The sequence below is a fragment of the Chiloscyllium plagiosum genome, chromosome 41 (assembly GCF_004010195.1).
Source record: "Chiloscyllium plagiosum isolate BGI_BamShark_2017 chromosome 41, ASM401019v2, whole genome shotgun sequence".
NCBI classification, from domain to species: Eukaryota; Metazoa; Chordata; class Chondrichthyes; order Orectolobiformes; family Hemiscylliidae; genus Chiloscyllium; species Chiloscyllium plagiosum.
The window spans coordinates 18,199,761-18,213,429 of record NC_057750.1 but is presented as its reverse complement, the minus strand read 5'-3'; the positions used below and the strand labels follow the sequence as shown (position 1 = coordinate 18,213,429).

Genomic DNA, 13,669 nt, shown 5'->3' with positions numbered 1-13,669 from the left:
AGATTTACCAGGATGTTGTCTGGAATGGAGAATAGGTCGTACGAGGATAGGTTGAGAGTGCTAGGCCTTTTCTCATTGGAACGGCGAAGGATGAGGGGTTCTTGATAGCGGTTTATAAGATGATCAGAGGAATAGATAGAGTAGACAGTCAGAGACTTTTTCCCCGGGTACAACAGAGTGTTACAAGGGGACATAAATTTAAGGTGAAGGGTGGAAGGGGGGGATGTCAGGAGTAGGTTCTTTACCCAGAGAGGGTTGGGTGCATGGAATGTGCTGCCTGTGGGAGTGGCAGTGTCAGAATCTTTGGTGACCTTTAAGCGGCAATTGGATAGGTACATGGACAGGTGCTTAAGCTAGGACAAATGTTCGGCACAACATCGTGGGCCGAAGGGCCTGTTCTGTGCTGTATTGTTCTATGTTCTATTCCCTACACCTACCAGCCTTGTCTTTCACTCTAGCAAGAACATACTGTCTCTGGATTCTCGTTACCATATTTTTGAAGACTTACCATTTTCCAGCCATACGTTTACCTGTGAACGTTTGCCCCCAATCAGCTTTTTAAAAGTTCTTGCCTAATACCGTCAAAATTGTTCTTCCTCTGATATAGAACTTCAGCTTTTAGATCCGGTCTATCCTTTTCCATCATTATTTTAAAACTAGTGTAATTATGGTCACAGGCCCCAAAGTGCTTCCCCGCTGACACTTCAGTCACCTGCCCTGCCTTATCTCCCAAGAGTAGGTCAGGTTTTGCAGCTTCTCTGGTCAGCGCATCCACATGTTGAATCAGAAAATTTTCTTTTACATGCTTAACACACTTACACACTTAACAGTCCCGTCCATTCCTGAGCCACATCTCTGTAATTATTATGATATTCCAGTCCCATGTTCCTAACCATGCCTTCCTTGTTATGCTTTTTGCATTGAAATAAATGCAGTTTAATTTATCAGTCCTACCTTGTTGTTTCCTTTGTTCCTACGTGCCCTGACTGACTATCTACTTTTACCTAACTATAACAGCCTCAGATTGATCTCTTTCCTCACTATTTCCCTGTGTCCCACCCCCCTCGCCTTACTAGTTTAAATCCACCTGAGCAACTCTAATAAATCTCCCTGCCAGTATATTAATCCCCTTTAAATTCAGGTGCAATCCATCCTCCTTGTACAGGTTATGTCTATCCCAGAAGAGATTCCCATGATCCAAAAATGTGTACTGTTCTCCCTTGCACTGGCTCCTCAGCCATGCATTCATCTGCTCTGTCCTCCTGTTCTTACCCTCACTAGCTCAAAGCATTGGGAGTAATCCAAATATTACTAAAAGGACCTGCTTTTTAAATTCCTGCCTAACTTTTGTATTCTCCCTTCAGAATCTCATCCTTTTCCCTTCCTATGTTATTAGTTCTAATGTATACAATGACCTCCTGCTGGTCCCCCTCCTCTTTGAGAACGTTCTGCACCCTCTCCAAAATATCCTGTATCCTGGCACCAGGGAGGCAACACACCATTCTGACTTCTCGCTGCTGGCCACAAAAATGTCTATCTGTGCCTCTGACGAGAGAGTCTCCTATTGCAATCAATTACTTGGAACCTGATGTATCCCTCGTTACTTTAGAGCCAATCTCAGGACCAGAAACCTGGCTGTTCCTGCTACATTCCCCTGAGGGTCCATCACCCCCTACATTTTCCAAAAGAGCATACTTTTTTGAGGTGGAGATAGCCACAGGAGACTCCTGCACTACCTGCCTAGCTCTCTTACCTTTCCTGGAGTTAACCCATCTACCTGACTGTATCTGCGGCTTTTCTCCCTTTCTATAACTGCCATCCATCACTCTCCCTAGCTGCTGTAAATTCCTCATTGCCTCTAACTGCTGCTCCAAATGATCCATGTGATCTGAAAGGATTCGCAACCAGACCCTTCTCACAGTCATAATCATCAGTAACGTGGAAACTATCCTTAAACTCCCACGTCCAAAAAGGAAGAGCACATCACTCTACTAAAGGCCATTTTTGCTCCTTCATAGTTGACAAACCCAGAAAATAGTATCATCTTATTGCTCTAAAAACACTGCTCTAGGCTAACTTAATACTTATGGCTTATATTTTTTTAAAAATTAATCAAGAGACTGATATCAGTGAAACAAATAATGAACAAAGAACCCATTCTAATCACGATTGTAGATTTACACTAAGGCTACACTAAAAAAAACTATGCACTTATCTGTTCTTGTGCTGTGAGCTCTTTCACATTGGTTCCTCCAAGGTGAGCTGTGAATTTTGCTGTTTGTTATTTTTTTCCTTGGCACACTCCAATGTCCAGAGATAGTTGAACTTGAACAGCAAAGGCAGTATCTGGGCAGACTCACTGCTGTGTCAGACAGCAGTGTAGGTTTCTTTGTCTGACGATGTGGTCACTGTCTTTGTCTGTCCTCTTCTTTTTTAAGGTGCTATTGTTTTGACCTTTTGTTCCCCCAAAGTTCCAAAACAATGCAACACTATATAAAATAGTGATTGTTGCTCCTGGAATTCAAGGAAATCACCTCCAACACCTAAAATACGTCAAAAAAAGGAGCACCTGTTACAGCCACAATTTTTTTCCTGTTCTCTATCTTGGATTACCCAGAATCCTCTGTCTTATCGCAACATTTAAAAGATAATACACTTGCAATAACAAATGTTTAATTTTTTGTGTTGGTTTTAATGAATAAATTTAAAGATAAAAATGGGAAGCAAAAAGTGAATGTACTTCCCTATAGCTATTGTGGAGTTGCTGCAGACTAATATCAAATTTGGATGTTTTAAGGTAACCCCACACATCTTGCCGAAAGTTGCTGCGCATTTTAACCATCGATAAGCCTTGTAGTAAATTCTGGCCCAATGTGTTTTTCTGTTTTTTCTAAGGTTTTCCCTCCTCTCTTCCCAACTTCCTTGTCTTTAGTTTCTATTATCCCTTGGAAGGAAAGGGAAACTTGCCACATTGCTTCTCTCTTTGTGTAAATTTTAAGTGGCAGAACTGAAATCAGTAAAGTTTATAAACACTGATCACTGGCATAAATCCATGTTTCATTTTTGTAGCACCAAAATTGATAATGTCTCCTTTTAAAATATTTGTAAACTGAGCTAAATGACCATTATGATTTGAACATTCTGCACTACTGTTGTGATTTTTTTGCCTGTATTTTTCCATTTCTTTTATCCAGTTGGAATAAAACTGAGTGATCTCCATCTCACTGAATGTATAAATGTGGAACATTTAGGACTGGCTTCCACGCAGAATGTTGAATTGGTTTCTTCTTTTCCTGTAAATGAATCTCATGGGATTCGAGGTAAGGATTTCATTTTTATTTCTGTCAGTAAGAACCGACCTTCAACTAACTATTGGGTCTGTTGCTATTTAATCTGGTTTGTATGGTCAAGGTGGGGAGTGGTACAAGGGAAGAACATTGACTGGTTAAGATTCCAGTTGTGTTGGCCAGGTTAACTGACAACCTGCATTGATAATGCGACTGGAAATGTTTGTAAGATGGAGCATCTGACGGAGTCCGATCATGCAGGCAAGTAGTTTCAGTGGAGTTCATGTTATGGAACCATGAGCCACATATTAATTCAAGATTTAACACTCTCCTTGCTTTGGCATATCATAAGCTGCTGGCAACGAATTTTTATCCACTAATAAGGTGATACAATCAAGCTCTCAGCCTTTCTATGTTACCATGAGACTCAAACAAGATAAATCAATAAGCTAAAAAGAAAAAGTGCCAACAGAAGAGTAATACCTGGGACTTATGGTCAGATTGACAGATTCCATTGCCTATAGTTTGGCTGCACTTGCTGAAGATGTTTTAAATAGACAAAATTGAAGGAAAGTGAACATGGCAGAAGATTGGCGAAGATGTCTTTATCGTACCTGTGATTCAGCAGTTTAATCCAGCCCAAGCTTGGACCAAGTGAAATGTTTAGTTTGGTCCTTGAGGCCTTTGCCTATGAGTAACCATTTACACACCAGTCTTTAAATACCTGCTTTAATATATTACTCAGGCATGGTATACACCTTGATCTGAGAAGTTGCATTTTAACATGTTGATCTGCAGCATCGGAAACCTCTTATAATCTGAATGTGTGCTGATTCTCACTACTGTTTCTGATTACAGTATTACTTTTCTACGCAAATATTTGGACAGAATGCTGGGAGAAAATCCTTGAGGGCAGGTTGACAGGCTAGAGTATGCCAGAGCTGTGCCACTAAATTTCCTTCATCAGTGTTTAAGCAACTTGTGACTTGATTTTCTTTCAGAAACTGGAATTCCATTTATCTCCCGAACAGGAAAAACAAATGATCTCACCAAGATTAAGGGTTGGAAGAACAAGTTTAACCTGCAGCCTGGGTCACCTGAAAACAATCCAAGTCCGTCACCTTTAAGTAAAGAAGAATATTTATAATTTTGCTTTTCTTTTGTGATTCTCGGGTGTGTGCATGTCTGAAAAAGCACAAGAGCTGAAAAAATTGAGTTACTAGCCCACGATTAGTACAAAGGAAGATCCAAAACAACTCTTGTAAAGCCTTGTGATTCATGCTTATGAAAATGTGGACTAACTAAGCCAAACGTGGTTTCTGCTTGAAACCTTTTGTGAATAAGTTTTATGTCATTCCAATAGACCTGCCTTCTCCTTTTTAGAAGTTTATAGATTTACTGCCAGATTCACTTTACTAGATTGCTCAAGGGCCAACTTTTGTTGAACCGTTGACTGTGTGGGATTTGGTATCTTTTCAGATTGCAATGCTTTACTGCTAATGTTTCAGCATGATTTCAAATCCTGGCTCTGATTAACTACTAATTTCGTTCACACAAGAATCACTTGATCTAATAAAGTGGAATAGAGGGCATGCTCAGTGACCCCAAATTTCACTTTCCGTCCTGTACAATTCTATAATTCTAACAAATTATTCTTGCTACTTGTTGAAGTTGCAGCGTTGGGCTTTAGGTATATAAATATTTGATTGTACTGCTTTCCCAATTCCAGAAAGTTTTACTGGTAACGGGGTTTCTTCAAAGACAATAATTTGTTGTTTTAATTATGATTTCCCTAAATAAAGAGCGATGCTATATTACACAGATTTTAAAAAAGCATATCTGTCCCACTGTATAGTATCTGTCAGCATTGAAAGGTGTTAGTTCTGATTTTGAAGTAATTAGCTTAGTTTGTCAGCATCTAAACAATTTTTTTAACCTATGCCTGGGACTTTCTGTGCATTTTTGTTCCATGTTACTTTGTTGACTGCAAAAGTCTTCCTCATGGTTTCCACTCAGAATTACATCCATACTTTGATATATCTCAGTCTTGGGCAACTTTGTGCAGATCTTTCCTCTTTGTGAAATGTGACAAAAACAGCATTGACTTGTTCTGTTATTTTCCTAACTTTGATTTGCTCCACAATTGCTGTGTGTGAGAGTGAGGATTTAAGAGGTTTCATTAGCAAAACCACATGTAAAAAAGACTCCATATTAGAAAAACCTCCCCCTCTCTTTTGTCTCCTTAAGCAGAAGCTGAATTAGTAAGATTGTATTGGTGGTAATGGACTATTTCAATGCTATTGTCATTAGTTACTCTCTTTCTGAACTATCCCTCCTTTTTATTACTAGGTGTCAGCCCAGCGGTTATTAAAAATAGATCAGCATTTGTTAGCGACTTGCTTGATGAGTATCTGGAGAAAGAAGGGAAGATCATTGAGCAGTCACTCTTGTATGACTACAAGATACCAGAGATTGGTTGTCAAACTCCAACCACGTTGGACCCATCATGCAATATTCAACAAAACACTACTCGTTCACCTGACTTTGGTGCACCACTGAAAAATAAATCTTCACACTTGGAAATGTCTCCAGTGTTAGAGAAGCATTTTAGTGTGACAAACAAAGGCATTTTCATCAGAGATATACAAAGCACCAGTGTGGACGCGAAAGCTAAGTGTACAAAACAGAAGAATGACAATTCGGCACCTAAAAGACCCAAAATAGCCAGTCAATATGACAATAAGACACAATTAGCCAGTAACAATAAAGAATCTGCAGTTTGTGCCACAGCTCCACAGAAGGTGAGACTTAATATTACAAAATCTAATTTCTTCCATGTTTCCCCAGCAGTGACAGACAAATTGCCTTCTCCTGGCAGTAGTGAGAGAATTTGATTTCCTCACACCAGTCACCTCTGAATAAGATCTGAGTATCAGAACCTGAAGAAGTCATATGAAATTGACCGTTAATTCAGTTTCAGTGTTTACAGGTGCTGCTGACCTGCTGAGTTTCTCCAGCACTTTTGGTTCTTATTTCTGATTTTCATATCCATTGCGCTTATTAGATTGAGATTTGTCTTTTGTTTGTTTTATTAGCTATCTTAATTAGGTGAAAGAGTTTAGACTCATTTTGAAGAAAATGTGACTAAAAGTTTCACTTTGAAGATTCGTTTGTGAGAATTTTGTAGACATCGTTGACTATTTGGGACTGAATGTTACTTTCTGATTTATAGATTTATTCAAGTTGTAACCACTATCGTGGGGGTCCCATTGGATGTTTTCAAAGCCTTTCCCTTTTCCCAGTTTCCAGAGTCTTAGAAATGTAGGCTGGAGTATTTTGGCCACAGATTTGTTGCTGTATTCACCCATTCACCCATGGGTGTTATGAGGACTAATGTGGCATAGTGGTAAAGGCTATACCTCCAAGCTACAGAAGTCCTGGATCAAGTTTCACCTGCTCCAGAAGTGTGCTGTAATATTTCTGAGCAGGTCATAGAATGCATCTAACCTACACATCCTGTACACTATCGGCAATTTAGCAAGGCAAATTCACCTAATCTGCACATCTTTGGACAGTGGGAAGAAACCAGAGCGCCTGGAGTAAACCCAAGCAGATACGGGGAGAATGTGCAAACTCCACACAGTTGCCCGAGGCTGGAATCGAGCCCGGGTCCCTGGCGCTGTGAGGCTGCAGTGCTAACCACTGTCTTGTCCATCGTTGTTCTGCATGCATGCAGTAGTCCCATGCAACCACTGGGTGCTAGGCCACATATAGTTTTTGTGGTCTGGAGGAAACTGTTTCCCACATCTTTGTTGTCTGTTTTCATTTTATAGCCACTTTTCAGTTTTTTTTTTAAAGGGCTTCTCCTTAATTTCTCATTGCACTTCAACCACATATGATCTAAGGGCACCCTGTGTAGTGAGTTGGGCCTTCTGTGTCTGCTCTTGAGCCTGACTAAATTGGACATTAACAGGTCCAAACAGCAGGTCATGGAGGGGATCATTGTACCTGACTGTCTGCTCCTCTTTCGCAGCTGTGTCCACGCTTGGGTGTCTGTCGAGAGGGGGCATGTACTGTTCACTCGCACAATAAAAGCCTTTCGAGACCCATGGCCTTCGCAAAGACTCGGGTGCATCATCACCTTGACAATGTTATTTTGATTTGTTAAGTTTCTTTTCACCTTTGTATAAGTTTCCATTAATTGTTAGTTTATACCTTTGAAACAGTGTCCCATAAGGGACTGTTTTGAAAGAGTAGGATGGGTGTTGCAATAATGGAACAACGGTATTGTTGGCGGCAGGATGAAAAAGGGATAAGGCTCTTAATAAATGTTTTTAGTGATATTGCTTATTGGAGATAAAGAGAGATCCAATAGAAGTTTTGAAATTACTATTTAATAGTGAAAGATTATTTTCAATGGTGGCACCCAAAAGAATGTAAATGAGCATTACAACTAGAAATAGTACAGGCATTAGAAGTTTTGACTTAGTGTTACTGGAAGGTGGAATCCATTGTCAACTTGACTGATCGTTGGATATATGAAGAACATTAAAAGATGTAGGGGCTAGCAGAGGAAAGATGTATGAGTGAATGATTCCAATTAGGAGCTAATGTCAAACAAGTGGCTGGCTCCTGTCCTTAAATAAAGATGCATTGAACTTCTTTTGTGAGTGAATTTTGTGTAATGTTTTTCTTTCACTTTTTTTCCAAGAAACAGCTGAAATCAGGTTCCACATACCTTAAGGTTGTTCCTGTGGCATCAAGTCCCAACGGAGGAAAAAAATCCAACATTTCAATAAATCAAACTGAGACAATTTATATTTCAGGTAAGGACAATGAAAACTAGAATTTAAAAAAAATTATCGACGCTGGAAACCAAAAAAAAAGAAACTGCTAGGAAATCTCAGTAAGTTTGGCAGCATCTGCAAGGAGAAAGCAGTTAATTTTTCAGGTCCAGTGACCCATTTGAAGAAAGGTGACTGGACCTGAAGTGTTAACTCTGCTTTCTGTCCACAGATGCTGCCACACCTGAGTTTTCCCAACAGTTTCTGAAAGCCAGAATTTCACAGATCAGAAATCTGTTTTCTTGAATTACTTGTGATTGTTTTTAAATGTGCAGTTGCAAGTAGAAATGATGAACATTTAGCTGTTTCTCAGCTTGTGTCTTGAACTTTTTTAGCTTGTTATTATTTCATGGAATGTGCTTATAAGGCAAGCATTTGTAGTTTATCCCTAATAGCTCTTGAACCGAGACCAACTCGAGTGCACATTGCTTCAGTTATGAAATAGCATTTAAGCCAAATGGAGTAATAGTGGTAATTCCTTACAAGACATTAGTGAAGATATAACATGGGTTTTTGCAAATGAAATGACCTTGAAAATTTCACAGATACCAGCTTTATTTGTCATATTTTTAAATTGAATTTGACCACCAGCTGTTGTCATAGATTCATACAGCATGGAAATAGGTCCTTCAGCCTGTCATGTCTATGCTGACCAATGGGTGGCATGGTGGTACAGTGGTTATCAGCACCCCTCACTGCAGCCTTACAGTGCCAAGGTCTCAGGTTTGATTCTAGCCATTGGGCGGCTGTCTGTGTGGTATTTGCATGTTCTCCCGTGTCGGTGTGAGTTTCTGCTGGGTGATCTGGTTTCTTCCCACAGTCCAGATGAGTGCAGGTTAGATGAATTGGCCTACTAAATTGCCTTCTAGTGTCCAAGGATGTGCAGGCTAGGTGGATAAATTGTGGTAAATGTAGGTTACAGAGATAGGGTTGGGTGGTGGGTCTGAGTAGGATGCTTTTCAGAGGGTCAGTGTAGACTTGGTGGGCTAAATGGCCTCTTTCCATACTGTAGAGATTATGTGATTCTATGAACACCAGATTGCACTAATCCTATTTATCTACACTTGATCCATAGCCAGCTGTGTCCTGACATTCTTAAAGATGCTTCTTAAACATTCCACCACCCTCTCGGACAGCACATTCCATATTTAATCGACCCTCCGGATGAAAAAAAATCATTCTCAGATCTCCTCTAAATTATTTGCTTCTCGTCTAAACTTATACCCTCTATTGTTAGAAACAGAGAAGAGATTCTCACGATCTGTCTGTGGCTCTCATATTTTCATATACCTCAGTCAGATCCACTCTCTCCGCCTCCTATGCTCCAAGGGAAACTTGCCCAGCTTATTCAGTCTCTCCTGATAACTAAGATTTTTCATCCCAGGAAACATCCTTGTAAATCTCCTCACCATCCTCTCCAGTGCAATCGTATCCTTCTGATAGTCTGGCAACCAGGACTGCACACGGTATTCCATCTGTGGCCCAACTAATATTTTCTAAAGTTGTAACAAGACATCCTTGTGGCTTTGTCCTATGCCCTGGCAAATGAAGGCAATCATCCTGTATGCCTTTTTCATCACCCTATCTACTTAGGCCCTTTGGTCCTCTGTACTCCCTAAGTGTCTACCGTTCATTTTGTGCTTCCTTCCCTTGTTAAACTTCTACAATCACCATCACACTTAGCAGGATTAAATTCCATCTGCCATTGCACAGCCCAATCTATCAAACTGTAGCCCAAGACCATCTTCCTCACTATCAACAACATTCCCAATTTTCATGTCATCTGCAACCTTACTAATTAAACCTTCTGCATTCACATCCAAATTGTTAATGTTCAGAAGTAACAGCAAGGGTCCCAGCACTAATCCCTGTCGTACACAACTTGTCACAGGCTTCTAATTACAAAAGCAACCCCCACCATCACTGTTTGCCTCCTATTTATAAGCCAATTTGGGATCCAGTTTGCCAACCTGCCTTGGATTTCATGAGCTCTAACCTTTTGGACCAGCCTTCCACCTGGGACCTTGTCAAGCCCTTGTAAACCAATTGCATTTCGCTCATGAATATATTTAGTCAACTTTTCAAAAAAAGCTCAATTCAGTTAGTCGACAGGATCTCCCTCTAACAAATCTGAGCTGACTATTCCAGATCAAGCCTTGTGAGCAGCAGCGAAGCCTGGCGTGCCCAGTTGGGTTTTAGCCCAATGTGGGTTTTCACAGGAAAGCCTGCCCAGTTCCAGGGGGAGTAAACCTTCCAGAAGCCCAGCTTGGAGCATCTGCTAACCCATGGCTCAAGAAAGGACTGTAATGTTTGACATTTTAACTTTATTTCTTTATTTTTCTACTTTTATGCTAAAAAGACTGTGGTGCTGAACTTTTAAAATTTATTTCTATGTTTATCTTCTTCTTTCTGTAACTGAGATTTTGTACCAATTTCTGGTGAATTTCTGCAGTACATCTTGTAGATAGTATACACTGCTGCTACGGAGTGTCGGTAGTCGGGGGATTGAATGTTTGGAGATGTGGCGGCAAACAAGCGGGTTGCTTTGTCCGGGATGATAGGCGAAAGCGAGGACTGCAGATGCTGGAGATCAGAGTCAAGATTAGAGTGGTGCTGGAAAAGCACAACAGGTCAGGCAGCATTCCTGATGAAGGGCTTTTGCCCGAAATGTCAATTTTCCTGCGCCTCGGCTGCTGCCTGACCTGCTTTTCCAGCACCACTCTTGTCCTGGATGGTGTCAAGCTTCTTGAGTGTTGTTGGAGCTGCACCCATCCAGGCAAGTGGGGAGTATTCCATCACACTTCTGACTTGTGCCTTGTAGATGGTGGATAGACTTTTGGGGTGTCAGGAAGTGCATTACTTGCTGCAGTATCCCTAGTCTTTGACCTGCTCTTCTAGCCACTGTGTTTATGTGGTGAGTCCAGTTGAGTTTCTGGTCATGGTAACCCCAAGGATGTTGACAGTGAGGGGATTCAGTGATGGTAATAATGTTGAATGTCAAGGGGCGGTGATTAGTGTCACTTATTGGTGATGGTCATTGTTTGGCCACCCCTGTTTTTAATGCACTGTACCTTGACATAAACAAAAAAAATGAACGAACTGTGGATGCTGAAAATCAGAAACAAAATCAGAAAATCCTGAAAATCTCAGCAGGCTTGGTAATGTGTGGAAAGAAAGCAGAGTTAACCTTTCAAGTCTGAAGAAGGTCGCTGAAATCATTCCTGCACTCTTTCCAGGACCTTCAGATCTTGCATGAAAAGTGGTGCCCAGGGCTGGACACACTACTCCAGTTGAGGTTATGTTCTGCATAATTTTATCTGGATAAGCAGAAATTTCCTCCGATTAAATGCGAGGAAGCCTGAAGCCATTGTTTTCAGATCCTACTCCAAGGTCTATTGCCTCGGTGCTAAATACATCCATTTTCCTGGTAACAGATTGAGAATAAACAAGACTTTGTTTGTTTGCAACGATGAGCATCTTAACTCCTATTTGCATTGTCACTAAGATTATCTATTTCCATTTCTCTGAGATTGCCTGCCTGACTTCATCCATGCCTTCATTATCTCTCTGCTGACCATTCCAACATAACTCTGGCTGATTTTTCACATTCCACGAACTTAAAGCTTGAGATCGCCCAAAATGTAGCTGTCCAAATGCTAACATTCACACCATCTTGTTTGCCCATGAAGCAACAATTGGATGTTAACATTCTTGTTCTTGTTTTTAAATTCCTTCACTGCCTCATTCATTCCTACTTTGATAGTGTGTTGCAGATCTCCTCCCCCAGCTTCTTGAGCACCCTGGATTTTAGTTGCCTCAGCCTTGAGGTCTGAATTGCCTCCCTACACACTATCTAATTTTCTTCCTTAAAGATGCTCCTTAAACCACCTTTGACCCAAGCTTTTGATTATCTGATCTACTATCTTATATGACAGTGTCATGTTTTGTTTTATAGTACTGTACTCTGTTAAAACATTGAAGATAGCCAAATCAAATCAGCCTCCCTATCCCTTTATTCACAATGCAATAAAATTAAAAATGCAATGATCTCAAAATTGCTCCAATGGTTCTTAACCAGACTTTTTCAAAAACTAGTTCTAGATTTTGTGAATAACTGATACCAGACACCAGATAATAGCTTAAACAAAAGAACTAACAATTTATGAATAATACAGTAGCTTTAGCAGAACAAAGTTAAACCATAAGATAATCTAATTAATATCTGTGATTTAAACCCACTCTCTCAATGGCAAACAGGCATAGTTAAGGGATAAATCAAAAGAAAAATAAAATGTAAATGGTTAGTTCACTCAAGTGGACTCCACATCTGTAACATCACACGCAAATGCGATTGTGTCTTGCTTGGTTTCTGAAGACACCAAAACATGCAGCTAGCTTCCAGTAGGCTCTGTGGAATATTTACTTAATACTGGGATGCTATTCTCCAAATGTACAGTAAGTTGATAGGAGGACAATTAGGAAACAGTGAAACGTCAGTCCTGTAGCTTTTGCAGGCACAATCCTTCTGACTTTAATCGTTCAAAATCCAGTTCAATCTTGGTTGTTTCTTGTTAGACTGGCTGCCTCCCTATGAGGCCTCTGTTAACTTTCAAATATCTACCATCTGTTTGAGCATCTTGCAGCTCTGGAACCATAATGTCTCGAGCATTCTTTGATTCTTGTTCAATCAGCAGTTAACCTCCAGTCCTGGCCTTGTAAGCAATTATCGTTTTTTTTCCAAAGGCAGGCTGCTACCCACAATTCAAAGGTCTCTTCGTGGCTCTCCGTTCAGAGATCCAAACCAAAGATGATGATAAATAAAACTAAAATGATAAATGTGTCAACAACTGTCGACTTGGGATGTTTTGTTGCATTAAATGAATTATGTAATTTTAAGTTATTGCTGTAAATGTTAAAGAATGTGAAGTCTGAATTGACAGTAACAAAGGGAATTCCTTCAATGTCCTGTCTGTATTCTATGCTGGCTATTTGCTACACATGCTGGAACGTCTAGGCAATGTTTTGGATATTAATTATTATTGAACCAGATGAAGTTCTCCTCACATTCTCCTAGATGAAATGATGTAGAGCAATGGTTCTCAAGTGTCTTTGATCGCAGATCCCTTAGGTAGAGCAAAAGATCCTCCAGACCATCTATGGTTCCTAGGAGAAAGTGAGGACTGCAGATGCTGGAGATCAGAGCTGAAAAACGCTGGAAAAGCGTAGCAGGTCAGGCAGCATCCAAGGAGCAGGAGAATCGACATTTCGGGCATAAGCCCTTCTTCAGGAATGAGGAGGGTGTGCCAAACAGGCTAAGATAAAAGGTAGGGAGGAGGGACTTGGGGGAGTGGCGTTGGGAATGCGAAAGGTGGAAGGAGGTTAAGGTGAGGGTGATAGGCCGGAGAGGGGTTGGGGGCGGAGAGATCGGGAAGAAGATTGCAGGTCCAGTAGGCAGTGCTGAGTCCGATGGTTGGGACTGAGAAAAGGTGGGGGGAGGGGAAATGAGGAAGGTGGAGTAAGCAGTACCAACTGGAGTTG

General features: G+C 40.6%; 1 protein-coding gene across 1 annotated transcript in view; it reads left to right on the top strand.

Moving 5' to 3' along the window:
* Positions 1-13,669, top strand: part of LOC122542904 — a 139,661-nt gene that overhangs the window by 38,165 nt on the left and 87,827 nt on the right. Inside the window, exons 5-8 of the mRNA XM_043681045.1 lie at positions 3,195-3,320; positions 4,289-4,414; positions 5,637-6,088; positions 7,999-8,113. Of these exons, the coding sequence (XP_043536980.1) occupies positions 3,195-3,320; positions 4,289-4,414; positions 5,637-6,088; positions 7,999-8,113 (819 nt within the window). The remainder of the gene's footprint in view (positions 1-3,194; positions 3,321-4,288; positions 4,415-5,636; positions 6,089-7,998; positions 8,114-13,669) is intronic.